Below are 17159 nucleotides of genomic sequence, written 5' to 3' on the forward strand. Positions count from 1 at the left end.
AACTCAGAAATCCGCCTGCCTCTACCTCCCAAGTGCTGGGATTAAAGGCATGCGCCACCACCACCTGGCAAGCATTGTTAATTTAACTTTTTTCATCCATTTTATCCCTCTAAAATTTTCTATTTTGATTTTTAAAGTCACTTATAGGTGTGTGTGTGTGTGTGTGTGTGTGTCTGTCTGTCTGTGTCTGTGTCTGTCTGTCTGTCTGTCTGTCTGTCTGTCTGTCTGTGTTTATACACGTGTGATTAGAAGCACCTGCAGAGACCAAAGGTGTTGGATTCCCTAGAACTAGAGTTACAGATGGTTGTAAGCTGCCTGATCTGGGAGCTGGGAACTGAACTCCAGTCTTCTGGAAGAACAGCAAATGCTCTTAACTTATGAACCATTTCTCCAGCCCCCGAAGCAACTTAGATCAGACTGGCCTCAAATTCCTAGAGAAACATTGCAGCCTTTGCCTCCTGAGTTCAAGGATTAAAGGTTTTACCACCACACCCAATTATTTCACCCATTTAAAAAAATTAAAGACTTCAAAATCATATGTAAATTGTTTATTATGTTTTATTTATTATAATTTCTTCATAGTTTATTTTTAGTTTTGTTAAAATTTTGTTTTAAAGCCTGTATTGTAAAATCCAGTAGAGGGTTGTGTAAATGACTTTATACTGTCATTTGGGACTGCAGTTGTCCATGGGAGTTTCTTTCTAGAGTTCAGGGCCCATATGACTATGTTACTATTACCATTCAGATTTCAGTTGAATGTGGTTTTCAATTTGTAATTTTATGTGGAAAATTTATATTCATTGTAACTCTCTAAAACAGTGGTTTTCAACCTGTGGGTCTCAACCTCTTTGGGGGTCAAATAGCCCTTTTCCAGGGGTCACCTAAGACCATTGGAAAATATAGATATTTATATTATGATTTGTAATAGTACCAAAATTAGTTAAGAAGTAGTAATGAAAATATCATGAGGAATTAACTGTATTAAAGGGTTGCAGCATTAGGAAGGTTGAAACCCACTGCTTTAAAACAAGCAGGATACAAAATATTCTATTTGTGTTTCAGAATTCATGTTGATACTTTTGTATCAACAGGAGGGTCTTTGTTACTTAGATTAAGTTACTTTTCATAATTGTTCTCAGATTTTGCTTGATGCAAGTTGTTTCTTGATTCTTCCACCATGCTAGGTCTTGAACATTCTAGAGAAGTGTTGTACCTCATGCCCTGCTTCTATATTTTAGTGTGCTGATGTATGCATACATGTATGATTGCATATTTTATTATGTATCTTAATTGTGTGTTGATTACAGGTCTTTACTATTGTATAGCAATCATATATATTGGCCACCTTCTGAGATTTTTATTTTTTTAAGTGTATGAGTTGATGGTATAAAATATGACAATGAAATACTAACTTATTTTATGTTTAGAGTCCTTATTTAATCGACGAGTAGAGGAAAAATCCAAAGAGCTGCCTTTTACCCCTTTGGGCTGGCATCATAACAACCTGGAACTCTTGAGAGAGGAGAATGAGGAGAAGCAAGCCATGGAAAGGCTGCTGTAAGGCATTAGATTTTTATTTTTCTCTTATAAGTTTTGTAATTTTCAGTGACTTGGCTATATGCATAATTTATCTTGCTTATAAAGTGAAAAATACTAATTTAAAGTGTAGTCTGAGTTCTGATGAAATGTATTATAAAGCAGAGCCCCAAGCTGATTGTCTCCATTTTAATTTATGTGTTAAAATTTTAAAGGTCACTTGCTAGTTTAAAGCTACTCACAGATTTCATTTGTGTACAGAATCATTATGGTAAATAAAGATACACTGAAAGAATAAAATTGACATGGAAGATCTTATCTTTGAGCCATAACTGGAATGTTTATTTCTTTAAAAATGCTTCTTGTGTTTTTAGTACTAACTTGTTTTTTGTAACATTTTGTAGTTCAGCTAATCATAATCACATGATGGCCCTGCTCCAGCAGTTGCTTCAAAATGAGTCATTGTCATCGTCTTGGAGGGACATCATTGTGTCACTAGTCTGCCAGGTTGTTCAGACAGTCCGACCTGACGTCAAGCACCAGGATGATGACATGGATATCCGTCAGTTTGTCCATATCAAGAAAGTAAGTTTGCTGCTGTTAGGAACTGCTGGGGCGGGCCTAACAGTCATTTATCAGGTGATCTGAAAGGACTCATTACTATGAAGTTGTCTGCTCTGTCAACAATATAATTAGAGCTCTTGTTAGTCCTCATAGGAAGTGAGAGGTGCATGGAAAGAGTGAGTTGGGTGTGTAGTGAGAACCAAAATAAACAATTTCTTCCTTTTTTTTAATGCTGCTTCTTAGCATGTCATTTATGAGAAAGTCTGTTCTCATATATTACTATCACTGTTTTGGGGAAAAGCAGTGAGTAATTGCTTTATTTAGATAATATTAACTTGTATGTTTTACCCATACTATTTAATGTTAAAAGATAGTGCCATAGACACCAGCTTATTTATTTATGAGCAGTGAGTATTTAGAGTAGCATGTATGACTTAGAGAGTAGAGAGTAGGAAAATAATCATGATGAGATAGATAATCATGAGATGAAGGGAACTATATTCTGGAATTTTAACTATGTTGCAGGTCAAAGATGCTTAGACATAATAATAACCATCTGAAGAAGTCTGGATACATCACTGGCTTTTATTGTTTTCTTGTTTTATTAGATCCCAGGTGGAAAGAAATTTGATTCCGTGGTTGTCAATGGCTTTGTTTGTACCAAGAATATTGCACATAAAAAGGTAATAAGTTTCAGTTCGCAGTGGGATTCAGTAGACCATGGCTATGTGCTAAACTCACAAGTTGGGATTTCTTATTAGGAAGGGTACCTAGCCATATGGTTCATAGAGGTGAAAGTTCAGAGGTTCCAGGAAAATCTCCCAGAGCTGGTGATGTGTCGGAATTTGAATAATGGGATTTCTTAAGACAGAAGAAGGAAGAGGGAAAGTTAGGTTTCCAGTCCAACAGAGGGCAAGGATACTGGTATCCTATCTCTCTAGACTTGCCTCCAGGCAGGGTTTTTCTGAAAGGCAGCATTTCTTCAAATGGCTTTCTACAATTGGTCTTCCTATAGAATTGTCATTATTATTTAAACCAGCCAATTGTAGTGGCTGGTTTTGTGTATCAACTTGACACAAGCCGTAGTTATCACAGAGAAAGGAGCCTCCCTTGAGGAAATGCCTCCATGAGATCCAGCTGTAAGGCATTTTCTCGTTTAGAGCTCAAGGATGGGAGGGCCCTTTGTGGGTGGTGCTATCTCTGGGCTAATAGTCTTGGGTTCTATAAGAGAGCAAGCTGAGCAAACCAGGGGAAGCAAGCCAGTAAGCATCATTCCTCCATGGCTTCTGCATCCACTCCTGCCTTTCAAGTTCCTGCCCTGTGTGAGTTCCTCTGGTGATGAACAGCAGTATGGAAGTATAAGCTGAATAAACTCCTCCCCAACTTGCTTCTTGGTCATGATGTTTTGTGTAGAAACCCTGTCTAAGACATGATTTTACCCCTACTCTCAGCAAGAAGGCCTCTTTTGAGCACTATCACAAAGAGAAGTTTGGTTAGATATTGAATATTAGGGAATCTTGAGATATGAACTCCTAAGGGCTTTTAATTTCCTGGATACCTTGTTAAATACATGGATCCCCAACCATTTTAGACTGTCTCATTCTATTGGTTAAGAGAGTAGGAAAGGGTAGATGAGTGAATGAAGTATCGTATTGCATTTAAAGTGGGCACTGTAGATATTTCAGTATCCTCCACTGGTCATCACATTCAAGTAAATTTTTATTGATTCATTTTCTATGGGCCTTTTGCTCAGATGAATGTCTGTATACTGTGTGTGTGCCTGATGTCATGGAGGTCGGAAGAGGACATCAGACGCCTTGGTACTGGAATTACAGATGGTTGTGAGCGGCTATGGAGCTGGGAATTGTATACCAAGTACACTCAACTGCTCAGTTGTCTTTTTAGCACCCTGGTCTTCACATTTTGGGAAAGTATAACACCATTCTTAGACCTTGCTCTACTTCACAGTCATCATGGAAACTACATAACACTAAGGAATACCTTGGCCTCAACACAGGAGACTTGCTGCTGGGAAGTCAAGACAACCACTTTAGTTTGAGAAAACAGATTGTTGAAATGTAGTTCTGTTTTTACTATTTTTTAAGTATAGACTAATACAATTGTCTCAGAGTTGTTGTAGGTTATTGGTTCCAGGGTTTCAAGGGAATGCTGAGATGTGGGATGCTCAAGCTTTGTATATAAGATGGCTACCTATAATCTATTGAATACTTTCTTGTAGACTTTATCTCTAGATGACTTACAATGGGTAATACAATGTAGATGTATAAGTAGTTTATTGTTTATGCCCTAATGAGTTTAAATGATAGAAAAAAAAATTGTGCATGATTAGGACACACAGACTCTTTCCCCATTTTGCAAATATTTTTCTGTCTGTAGTAGGTCAAATCCAGGATGTGGAAATTATGGGAATGGAGGGCTGACTATAAGACATTTAGCCTTTAGAAAATTGTTAATAATCACTTACAAATAATATGCTGGACATTGCCTGAAATATAAAAAAGCATCTCACGCCATCACAGGCTAGGCACCTACAGACAGGCCAGCCTGTTCTCAGCCCAGCAGACTCTCTGACTCAGAACTCAGAAATCGCTTTGTCCTTCTGGCTTGCTAAGTTCTCATGCTTCCAAATTCCTGTTGCTGGCTGGGGTGTACTCTTGCACACCACGCTCTGCTGCAGTACCTTCCTCTGAAACCCAGTTGAGTCTCCACATGAAGGAAAGCACCACACAATCTTAGTTTAGAATCAACAGGTAACACAATAGTTGGGCACAGAACCTAGCATCCTAGGTTTGTAAACTAATCTATGTTAAATTCATCAGGATCCACCACTCAGCCCCACAGCCTTGGGCTTCCTATATTCTGTCTCCCTTGCTCCTGCTGTCCAAAAGGGCCCTTCATTTCTTCTGCCTTCCCTCTTCCTCTTTCTGACCTGGAAGTCCTGCCTACTTGCCCAGTAATTGGTCCATTGTAATCTTTATTCATTAGGAGAAGGTTCCACTACAGAGGGTATTTAATGTTGTTTCTTAGACATGGTCCAAAATCACTGTGCTTATATATACAATCTTGTAAATCAAGATATTATACTTTTAAGGTAGTGTCAAGCCAAAATAAGTGATTCTTACTGAATTAAGACTTAGAATTTTAGTCAGATTGTGGCAGCTCACACTTTTAATCCCAGTACTCAGGGGTAGAGGCAGGTGGATTCTCTGAGTTTGAAGCCATCCTGGTCTATAGAGGAGGGCTTCCTTATCACAAAAGACAAAACAAAATAAAACAAAAGAAGGACTAAACATGTTATGTATGACTTTTCAGGGGTTGGTGAAAATCATGTGTAGGAGAGGTAGAAAGATATCCATGAATTATTGATTTGCCTCGCCTGTCATATTTAGACATAGTCTTTAATTTTAGAGCCTCAAATAGATTAGCCCACTTACTTGCTGTCCTCAGAACTGTTTGCCAGTCTGGGCTATGTGAGTTTGGTCAAACTGAAACCTTAATGGCAGGACACAAGTTGCTCTGCCTGCGGCTTTAGTCGCATAGTTGGAGTGTTGGCATGAATTTCTGCTTTTGAGAATAATTAAAATTATTTCTCTTTTAACTTCACATTATCCATTGGGCTAACCAACTTAAGATTGTTGGAGAATGTATTCTGTTACAATAATGTTCAAACATCATCAATTTTTTCTTCCTTTTTTACTTTTGAAGTTTAGAAAGACTGAAATATAGTTTCAAAGTTGTTGATTTAGAATGTGTGAATACTCTGGATATCATACCCACTGCTACCTAGAGTGTATTATTTGTTCTTACAGTATGAGAAATTATAAAACAAAAATATGATGAATAGTATAGGGGAAAAGATAAGAAAAAGTTGTTTTTTAAGAACTTGCTTTGAAAAAAAAAAGAATTACCTAAAAGTAATAAATTAGAGTTTGATAATACTAATAGGAATTATGAACAACATGAATTACAATTATGGTTAAAAGTCTATAAAGTGCAAACCTTTAACAAAACCTTTTTTTTTTTTAGATGAATTCCTGTATTAAAAACCCCAAAATCCTTCTGCTGAAGTGTTCTATTGAGTATCTCTATAGAGAAGAAACTAAGTTTACTTGCATTGATCCTATTGTGCTTCAGGTAAGAATTTCTGAAGGAAATCATTTGATGGATGCTTACCTTCTGTGCTGCTTGCTACCTCTTAATTTCAAAAACCTTGTTGTGTTTCAAAAATTAAATTATGCAAGCCATATTTATGTTACACTTTAGGAAGTGGCTTATCCAAATCTCTTTCACTCATTTTTAAGGTTTCAGAGTGTTGACGGGAGCATATGACTGGAATGTGTGGAAGAGAAAGTGAAAATTCAACTTTGGGTTTAGTCTCTTATGTACTTTGGCGGTTGCTTTACTGGGAGAGTTTCTCTACCTTCTTAGGTTAATGGAACCTCCCATTTTGTAATATAGACTCTCACTAATACCTATTTTTAGAATAGAAATAGTTTATATGTAGTTGGCAAATAAAGGAATAACTTAAGATGGGAGTTATATGCTGGGTTCTTTGTGTTTTTCCCACGCAAAAGGCACCAGAATAGAGCTGTAAGTTACAACTTTAGCCTTTTTGCTGCATGGGCACGAGTTCTCTTAGCTTTGCTCTGTTTAAAGAAATGCTTACAAAGCTCTCTCCACAGAAAAATGTACTCCTAGCCAAGGCTGGCTCCTGGGAGCTTTACTGCCAGAGCACCATCTCTACTCTTACAGTTCATTTTATATAGTAAACTTTTTTTTTTTAAAATTGAAATAGAATTAAATACATCACTTTCGCTTTTCCCTTTCTTCCCTCTGGCCTCTCTCAGCTACCCACTCTTGAACCCATTCCCATGCCCCACCCACTGTCCTATTGATAGCTTCTTTTTTGGATTATTATTGTTACATATGTATATGTGAATATATATATACGTACAATCATATAATATGTATGATGTATATGACTATATATGAATGTATATGTATGTATAATTGTTTAATATATGATGTATATTAGTACATATAAATACAAATGGATGTATATGTATGTACAATTTTACACACACACACACACACACACACACACACACACACACACGCGCGCGCAACCTGCTTAGTGCTTTTGTTACTGGTATATATATGATTTCAAGGCTGGCTATCCTGCATTGGACAACCAGTAGTGGGGCTCATCCCTGGACAGCCTGAAAAATGCTAAGTCTCCTTCTTCTGACAGTCAGTAGAACTTGTAGTTCTTTGTCTAGGGGTGTAACCTCATGAAAATTCTCACCCTATGTTAACATGCCATTGCTATTGTCCCAAGTCTGCATGTAAATTTACTCTATTTCATCCTCCCAGGGTAAACCATGTGTCCTGTTCCCACTAGACCCCTCCACTTTCCCTAATCCCTCTGGGTCTACAGGCTGTAGCTTGGTTATCATTTAATGGCTAATACCCATCTATAAATGAGTATTTACTATGTTTATCTTTCTGGATCTGGGTTACCTCACTCAGGATGGTCTTTTTCTAGTTCCATCTGCTTGCCTACAAACTTCATGGTGTCATTTTTTAAACTACTGAGTAATACTCCATTATATAAATGTACAAATTTTCTTTATCCACTCTTCAGTTGAGGGACACCTAGGTTGTTTCCAGTTTCTGGCTGTTATGAATGAAGTGTCTATGAACATAGTTGAGAAAGTGTCCTAGTGATAGGATGGAGCATCCTTTGGGTAGATGCCCAAGAGTACTGTAGCTGGGTCTTGAGGTAATTGATTTCCAGTTTTCTGAGGAACTGCCATAGTGATTTCCATAGTGTTTGTAAAAGTTTGCACTCCCAGAAGCAGTGGACAAGTGTTCCATTTGCTCCACATCCTCATCAGCATGTGCTGTCACTTGTGTTATTGATCTTAGCCATTTAGAGAGGTATAAGATGGAAACTTATTTTGATTTGTGTTTCCATGATGGCTAAGGATGTGGAATATTTCTTAAAGTGTTTCACATCCTTTTGGATTCCTCTATTGAGACATCTCTGTTTAGATATGTGCCCCAGTTTTTAATTAAATTATTTGACTTCTTGATATCTACTTTCTTTTATATATTTTGGATGTTAGTGCTCTATCGAATGTGGAGTTGGTAAAAATCTTTTTGTGTTTTGTAGGTTAATGCTTGGTTGGATTAATGGTGTTTTTTGTTTGTTTTTTCTTATAGAATCTTTTCAGTTTGGTTAGGTAGTATCTATTAATTTTTGATCTTAGTTGCCTGTGCTATCAGTGTTCTGTTCAGAAAGTTTTCTGCTGTGCTAATGTATTCAAAGTTATCCCCCGCTTTCTTTTCTATCAGGTTCATTGTATCTGGTTTTATGTTGAGATTTCTGATCCACTTGGACTTACTGAGTTTTATGTAGAGTGGTAAATGTGGATCTGTTTGCATTCTTCTACATATAGACATCCAGTTTGACCAGCATCATTTGTTAAAGATGCTGTGTTTTTTTCAGTGTGTATTTCTGTTTTTTTTTTTTAATTTTGTTTCTTTGTTTTTTAAATCAAAATTAGTGTCTGTCTGTATGTGGATTTTTGTCTGAGTCTTCAGTTTGATTCTATTGATCAACATGCCTTTTTTTTATGCCAGTACCATGTGGTTTTTATTTCTGTAGCTCTGTAACTTGAAATCAGGGGTGGAGATACCTTCAGTAGTTATTATCATACAGGATTGTTTTAGCTGTCCTCAGTTTTTGTTTTTCCATAAGAAGCTGAGAAGTTGCCCTGACAAGGTCTGATGGGAATTACATTAAATCCATAGATTGCTTTTGGTAAAGATTGTGGGAGATCATTCCATCTTCTGATACCTTTTTCAATTTCTTTCTTCAAAGACTTGAAGTTTTCATTGTGCAGGTCTTTTACTTGCTTGTTTAGTTACCCCTGATATTTTATATTATTTGTGGCTATTGTGACAGTGCTGTTTCTCTGATTTCTTTTAACATTTTAAAATTACTTTTATTTTTTTATAGTCCAGTCTTTGCTCCACTTCTGGTCTGGTCAGTTCCTTATCCCACTTCTACTACTCTCCTGTTTCTAAGAGGATGTTCTCTCCCCCGAATCCCCACAAGGTCTCCCTACTCCCTGGGTCCTCAAATCTCTCAAGGTTTAGGCACATCTCTCACTGAGGCCAGACTAGGCAGTCCTCTGCTGTATATGTGTCGGGAGCCTTGGGCCAATTAGTGTATGCTGCCTGATATGCTCAGTGTCTGAGATATCTCAGGGGTCCTGGTTAGTTGACTGCTGGTCTTCCTGTGGGGTCGCCCTCATCCTCAGCTTCTTCCAACTTTTTCCTAATTCAACCACAGGGGTCCTTTTTGTGACCACACCATAGCATTAAGTAATAGTGTCAGGCCTTAGAGCCTTCCCTTGAGATGGATTCCAAGTTGGGCTGGTCACTGGACCTCCTCTCCCTTAATCTCTTCTCCATTTTTGTCCCTGAAGTTCTTTTAGACAGGAACAATTCTGGGTCAGAGTTTTTGACTGTGGGATGGCAACTTCATCCCTCCACTAGATGCCCCATCTTTCTACTGGAGGTGAACTCTATGACTTCCCTCTTCCCACTGTTGGGCATTTCATCTAAGATCCCTCCCTTTGAGTCCTGAGAGTCTCTCACCTCCCAGCTTCTGTAAGGCAATGGACATAGTCAGTAGGACAAATCGGCATCCTACAGATTGGGAAAGAAAATCTTCACTAATCTTACATCCGATAGAGGGCTAATATCTAAAATATATAAAGAACTCAAGAAGCTAATCTCCAAAAAACCAAACAGCCCAATCAAAAAATGGGGAACAGAGCTAAACAGAGAATTCACAACAGAGGAATCTCTTAATGGCCAAGAAGCACTTAAAGAAATGTTCAGAGTCCTTAGTGATCAGGAAAATGCAAATCAAAATGACCCTGAGATTCTACCTTACACCAATCAGAATGCCTCAGATCAAAATCTCAGGGGACAGCACATGCTGGCAAGGATGCGGAGAAAGAGGAACACTCCTCCATTGCTGGTGGGATTGCAAACTAGTACAACCACTCTGGAAATCAGTCTGGAGGTTCCTCAGAAAATTGGACATAGTACTACTGAGAATACAGCTATACCACTCTTGGGCATACACCCAAAAGATGCCCCACCATGCCACAGGAGCATGTGCTCCACTATGTTCATAGTGGCTTTATTTGTGATAGCCAGAAGCTGGAAACAACCCAGATGTCCTACAATGAAAGAATGAGTATGGAAAATGTGGTTCATTTACACAATGGAATACTATTCAGCTATTAAGAACGAAGACATGAGTTTTGTAGGCAAATGGATGGAACTAGAAAATATCTTGAGTAAGGTAACTCAGACCCAAAAGGACATGCATGGTATGTACTCACTAATAAGTGGATGGTATGTACTCACTAATAAGTGGATATTAGTAAAAAAAAAAAAAATAGTACGGAATTCCCAACATGCAATCCACAGAATTCAAGAAGGGCCCCAGTGAGGATGCTTCAATCCCACTTGGGTGGGAGAAGAAAGCAATCGTAGGAGGCTGGGAGGGAGGTACTTGGGTAGGAGAGTGAATGGGGAGGGGATAAGGGGAACATGATCAGGTATGGGAGGACAGAGACAGGAGAGAAGCCCAGAGGGCCAGCAGAATGAATGGAACTATGCAATTTTGGGGGGTGGAAGGTGGGGACACCCTCTAGAAACTTCTCTGATTTCTTTGTCAGTCTGTCATTTGTATAAAGGAAGGTTTCTGATTTATTTCTGATTGTGTGTGTGTGTGTGTGTGTGTGTGTGTGTGTATGTATGTATGTATGTGTGTGGGAGTGTGGACACAAGATTAACTCAAAATGAACACACACATATATATATATATATATACTTTGCTGAAATTATTAGCTGTAGGAGTTTCCCAGTTGAATTTTTAGGGCAACTTATGTATACTATCACCTTGTCTGCAAATAAGGATACTTTGACTTCTTCCTTTCCATTCGTATCTCCTTGACCTCTTACAGTTGTTTTATTGCTCTAGCTAAGACTTCAAGAACTATGTTGAATAGACATGGAAAGAATAGAATGGGCAACCTTGTCTTATTTGGTAATATTGCTTTAAGTTTCTCTCCATTTAATTTGATGTTTGCTGTAGAGATTATCTTTATTATGTTTAGGTATGTTCCTTCTATCCCTAATCTCTTTAGGACTTTTATTGTGAAGGGGTGTTGGATTTTTGTCAAAGGCCAAGGAGATAAGCATGTAGTGTTTTTCTTTCAGTTTGTTTATATGGTGGATTACATTTACTGATTTTTGTATATTGGACCTTCCCTGCTTCTCTGGAATGAAATCTATGTGATCATGGGGGATGATCTTTTTGATATGTTCTTGGATTTGGTTTGCAAGTATTTTTGTACCTATGGTAATGAGGGAAATTGATTTTTTAATTCTCTTCCTTTGTTGGGTCTTTATATTAGGGTAACTGTAACTCATAAAATGAATTGGGCAATGTTCCTCGTGTGTCTTTTTTGTGGTATAATTTGAGGAATATTGGTGTTAATTCTTCTTTGAAAGTCTGGTAGAATTCTATGCTAAAATTGTCTGCTCTGGGCTTTTTTTGCTTGGGAGACTTTTAATGAGTGTTTCTATTTCTCTAGGGTTATAAGTCTGTTTAAATTGCTTATAAGATTTTGATTTAACTTAGTAAGTGATGCCTATCAAGAAAATTATCCATTTCTTTTAGATTTTCTAATTTGGTGTACAGGTTTCTTTCTCCATTTCTTTCTTTCTCTCTCTTTCTTCCTTTTCTCCTTTTTTTTTTCCCTGTTGTTGTGAGACAGGATTTCTCTGTGTAGCTCTGACTGTCCTCTAACTCACGCTATAGACCAGGCTCTCATTGAACTAGAGATCTGCCTGCCACTGCCTCCCTAGTGCTGTCTGTAATGTTTCTGCATTTGTTTTTGATTTTGTTAATTTGAATATTTTTTCCATCTTTTAGTTAGTTTGGATAAAGATTTGTCTATCTCGTTGATTTTTTTTTTTCACTTAAGTTTCATTGATAGTTGTTTTCTTTGTTTCTGTTTTATTGATTTCTACCCTGAGTTTGATTATTTTTTGCCATCTACTCCTGTTTGGTGTGATTACACTTTTGTTTTAGAGTTTCCAGATGTGCTGTTAATTTGCTGTTATTAGGAGATCTCTCCACTTGTTTTGTGCTAGCACTCAGAGAACTATGTCTAGCACCTCTTTCATTGTGCTCATAAGTTTGGGTATGCTGTGTTTTCATTTTCATTCAATTGTAGAACATCTGTAATTTATTTCTTTATTTCTGTCTTGAGCCATTTTCTTTTTTTTCACTCAGTAGAAAGTTCAGTTTCCTTTAGTTTGCAGACTTTGTGTGTCTGTTGTTGATTTCTACCTTTTTATTCCATGGTTGTCTGATAGGGTTTATGGAGTTGCCTCAGTTTTCTTGTATCTGTTTAGACTTGGTTTGTGTCTGAGTATGTGTTCAGTGTCTGAGTATGTGTTCAGTTTTGGAGGAAGTTCCATGACTTGCAGAGAAGAAGGTATTTTCTTTTGTGTTTGGGTGAAATGTTCGGTAAATATCTGTTAGGTCCATTTTGCTTGTATGTGTTTGCTCCAGTAGTTCTCCGTTTTTGTCTGAATGTCCTGTTCATTGATGAGAGTGAGATATTCAAGTCTATCACTGTCATTGTGGAGGTTTGGGTGTGCTTGTGTTTAGGGCATAGATGTAAAAATTGAAATGTCCTCTTATTGGATTTTGATGAATATGTAGTGTCATTTCCATCTATTTTGATTAGTTTTTGTTTGAAGTCTATTTTGGTAAATATTAAAATGGCTACACTAGCTTGCTACTTAGGTCCACTTGCTTGGAATATCTTTTTACCACCCCTTTCCCCGAGGAAATGTCTACTTTTAATGTTGCAATGTGTTTGTTGATGTATATATCGTCTATAATTTTATTTTTGCATTCTTCCCTAATTTTGATGAAAAAATTTCCTAGGCCTTTGAACTGGTATTTCTTTCCTTCCTTTATTCCTATTATTCTTTGCTTTGGGTTTTTCATAGTTTCCCAGATTTCCTGTATAGTTTGTATCAGGGTTATTTTAGATCTAACATTTTCTTTCTCCAGTGTATCTTTGGTGCCTGAGAGAGATTCTCTCTTCCATTTCTTGTATTCTGTTGAGGAAGCTTTCCTCTAGTTCATGTTAACTTTCCTAAACTTTTAGTTTCCAGAGTCCCCTCACTTTACGTTTCCTTTATTGCTTCTATTCTGTCCTTTAACTGTTTGCATTTTCTTGGATTTCTTTAAGGAATTTATTCATTTCCTCTTTAAAGGTCTCTTATCTTCATGCAGTTGATTTTAATGTCTTTCTTGTGCTTCTACTATGTAGGAATATTCAGAGTCTGCTGTGGAAGGTTCTAGTGGAGACATATTGCCTTAGGTGTTACTGTGTTTTTACACTGGCATCTAGGCATCTGGGTTTGGGATGATTATAGATCTAGGTTCTGATTTCAGGGTTTGCCTTTGTTGGGTAGTTGTTTTGTTCCTTGGCTTCTGTTTCTTTGGAGGATTTTTTGGAGAGTTATTGATGACCATGTTTTGCCTGTTTTCTGGCCTGTTCAGTTGGTGTGTTCACAGAGAGTGGTTGCTGGTTTTGGAGGCTAGGATACTGGGTTGAGTTGGGGGAAGTAAGGTTGAGGGAGAGGGTCTTTGTGATCCTTTGGGGACTAGGTCAAAGAGCTAAGGAAGACCACAGCAGCTTTCAGCTACAGAGCTGGGGATAAGACTAGAGGGATAGAGTCTCAGGCGTAGTTGGAGAGGTGTGACTCTGCCTTCAGCCTACTTGTTGCCCTGGGAAGATGGCCTTAGATCTGAAGTTGCATAGATTTCAGGTATTAGTGGTTTTTGTTTGTTTTGTTTTGCAATGGCTTTTTTCTCCTATTAATGGTATTTTAGTTTGTGATCATTCAAAATATATGGCTTTTAGGGATATAAATAGCATATACATGGAAACACTTAAATATTACCAGAAATACATTAAAAAAAGCCACTTTTTACATTTGTAGTCATATTTTTTTCAAGCAGGATAGAAGCAATCACTTTGTATTTCATTCCATAGACAGGAGCTAGCAAAACACAGTTGTTGTCCAAGACAAAATGCTTTTTCAAAGTCTCTGCATTAGTTAATGAATTTATTTCCTGGAGCTCTTGTTGTCTTAACCTTTCTGGTGTTATCAGTAAATATGGAAGATCTTGTTTAGATTTAGGTCAGCATTTCCAGATATGATGGAGTATGACTTTTCAGTGAAGAATCTAAGAGGAGCAAGGGGAAACATAGTTATGTATGCTTTTGCTCCTCAGGCTTACACTTCTCTTTATATGTCATCCCTGTTCTTGTGGTTTTATAGATGATACTAGCATACTTTCATAGGATTAGATCACAGCCATATTGTGTATAAGATGCTACATGGTTGTAGAGTTGTTAAAATGTGTAAAATTGTGCCTTGGATTTCATGAACCATGGTATTTGAAATCTATAGATATTTAATATCACAATTATTCACAATTCTCTGAATCTGGTTATCTAACTTGTTTTTATATGTGAGTCATGGTTTGGGCACATCTGAAGTTAACAACATGATTTAATCCTGATAACATGAGACATCTTATTTATCTGTGTTTTCAAACACTTTTCTTTTAAACCATTAATACCATTTCTGTTAAATTTCTTAGCTTGGAAGAAAAATGTCACCTAATTTGTTATTTTTTTTTTTTACCTTTCCCCTTTTCCATCTGCTTCTTCTATCTTTCCTACCATGACCAAGTATAAAATAATCAGAAAAGAAACAAATGTAATCAGAAAAAGTATGAGAAGCAAGGGACAGGATATAATTAGGTTGTGACATCATTTACACTCTGTACTAGCCTTGTTGTTGGTCTGTAGTCCTCTAAGCAGTACTTGGGACACACCTGATGGTCCTTCTTGGATGAACAAGGACCAGACTGGAGGAAATGTATTTGTAAACATTGTATCAGAGGCAGAACATGTGTGTGTGTGTGTGTGTGTGTGTGTGTGAGAGAGAGAGAGAGACATAGAACCTTATATAGCCTGGGCTGCCCTGGACTCTTAAATAACTTGGCCTTTCCAGTGCTTAACTTAACCATGTTTGGTTTCAGAATAATTCAGTTTTATTGGAGCTGCACAAACAAAATAATTTCAGATGTCCTTAAATTAAATTTTAGTAAGCAGATTAGGAAATGAATGTATTTCAAGAAAAATATATTTTACTAATAAAGGGAGAATTTGAGAATGTACAGTTGCTATTTATCTTTTTGTATTTTGGTTGGTTTTGAAAAGTTATGCTACATATCCTAGGGTGATTTCAAACACAGGGTCTTTTATTTTCATAGTCTGGAGTTCTAGGATTGTAAGTGTATGCCAACATGCTAGGCAAAAGTGTGTAATTTCTATAAGTAAAACAGAGAAAGACAAAGGAAATGTCCTTTGTAAAAAAGTAGCTTAATTTGGTAAGAAGTCTCCTCTACTGTGGAGGCTTGCATTAGAAATGCTTTGGACGTGTGGAGTAGAAGCGGCAGACATGCTCACTTTCAGTCGTCTCCTGTAAGAGACCAGAAGACCAGAAGAAATGAAGCCTTCATTGTGGTGAAAGGCCTGTTTTCGCTTTTGTTTTATTTTTCATTCAGGATTTCTCTACATAACAAGCCCTGTCTGTCCTAGAACTCTATTTGAGGCCAGGCTGGTCTTGAACACTCAGAGATCTACATGCCTCTGTCTCCTGAGTGCTGCTACTAAAGGTGTGTGCCATCACACTCGGCTATTATGGTGAAATAATTGTAAGCATTGTGTTTTAGAACTTGAGTTGTATTTGCTTGAGGTATAATAGGATGTTAGGAAATTGGAGGTAGGAGTTTAGTGAAGTAGCATTTGTCAGAGGGATATTAGGTCTGACACCCAGAAAAGATATACTTGTAGGTTACAGAATGGAGAAGAAACTTCATAATCATATAAATTTAGAAATTGCTTTTATTGTGCTCATTGTAGGAGTAGGCTATTTGTTCTTGAAAGTCTAGTTTAAAGTCTTTGGAGATGTATTGTGTTCTTAGTGCTTGTTACTCAGACACACGTATGCATATGCTGCTGCTGCTGCTTTTTTTTTTTTTCCACATATTTTGCTCGTGTTTGAACCACTGGATCCAAAATGTGTTTGTCATGGACTCTCTTCAGCAGATTATAGATTATTAGGATCTAAAAATCTTTCAAAATAAAATTTATTAGAGGGTGGAAGTTTTCCTAAGACTTTTAAGTAAAATGTATAGTTGAGAACTATGATTAAAATTTTTCATTGCATTTGAATTTGTTACAGACTTATTTGTGAATGAAAAATTGTGGACTGAATATTGATAATAATAATCAGGCTGTCATGATACTTTAATGTGTCTGAATCTTGAATTACACCAGGTTTTGTATTTCTGATTTATCTTACTTAGGAAAGGGAATTCTTGAAGAATTATGTTCAACGAATAGTTGATGTTCGACCCACATTGGTTCTCGTTGAGAAAACAGTGTCTCGGATTGCTCAGGACATGTTACTGGAACATGGCATTACTCTGGTCATTAATGTAAAGGCAGTGAGTGTCTGTTTTTACTCATTTCAAAATCATGGCTTTTAAATTAATATACATGTATGGTAGGTATGCAGCAATATTTTTATTTGATGTAACACTTGTGTTGAAGTGGGATCCAGGTGTAGTAGCTACAAGCTACATTATTTTGATTCATACTGGAAGACAGTGTAACTATGTAGCTATCTTTTTGGGTGTTTATGAGACCAAAGGTGGAATGGACATTTCCCATCAGCAAATACTTATTGGTGCTTCATTCTGCAAAACAGAGGCCACTTTAAGGAAACTGATTTTTATTTGTTTGTTTTTTTCTAGTGTCTTATGCTAAGATATGCTGTCC

General features: G+C 37.1%; 1 protein-coding gene across 7 annotated transcripts in view; it reads left to right on the forward strand.

Annotated features, from left to right (window-relative positions):
- Pikfyve (phosphoinositide kinase, FYVE-type zinc finger containing) overlaps positions 1–17159 on the forward strand; it is a 99133-nt gene that overhangs the window by 49995 nt on the left and 31979 nt on the right. For all 7 annotated transcript variants that reach the window (XM_031367755.1, XM_031367761.1, XM_031367758.1 and 4 more), the window contains 5 exons: positions 1428–1557; positions 1941–2121; positions 2709–2783; positions 6148–6255; positions 16685–16825. In XM_031367755.1, the coding sequence (XP_031223615.1) occupies positions 1428–1557; positions 1941–2121; positions 2709–2783; positions 6148–6255; positions 16685–16825 (635 nt within the window). The remainder of the gene's footprint in view (positions 1–1427; positions 1558–1940; positions 2122–2708; positions 2784–6147; positions 6256–16684; positions 16826–17159) is intronic.

The sequence above is a fragment of the Mastomys coucha genome, unplaced genomic scaffold (genome assembly GCF_008632895.1).
Source record: "Mastomys coucha isolate ucsf_1 unplaced genomic scaffold, UCSF_Mcou_1 pScaffold14, whole genome shotgun sequence".
NCBI classification, from domain to species: domain Eukaryota; kingdom Metazoa; phylum Chordata; class Mammalia; order Rodentia; family Muridae; genus Mastomys; species Mastomys coucha.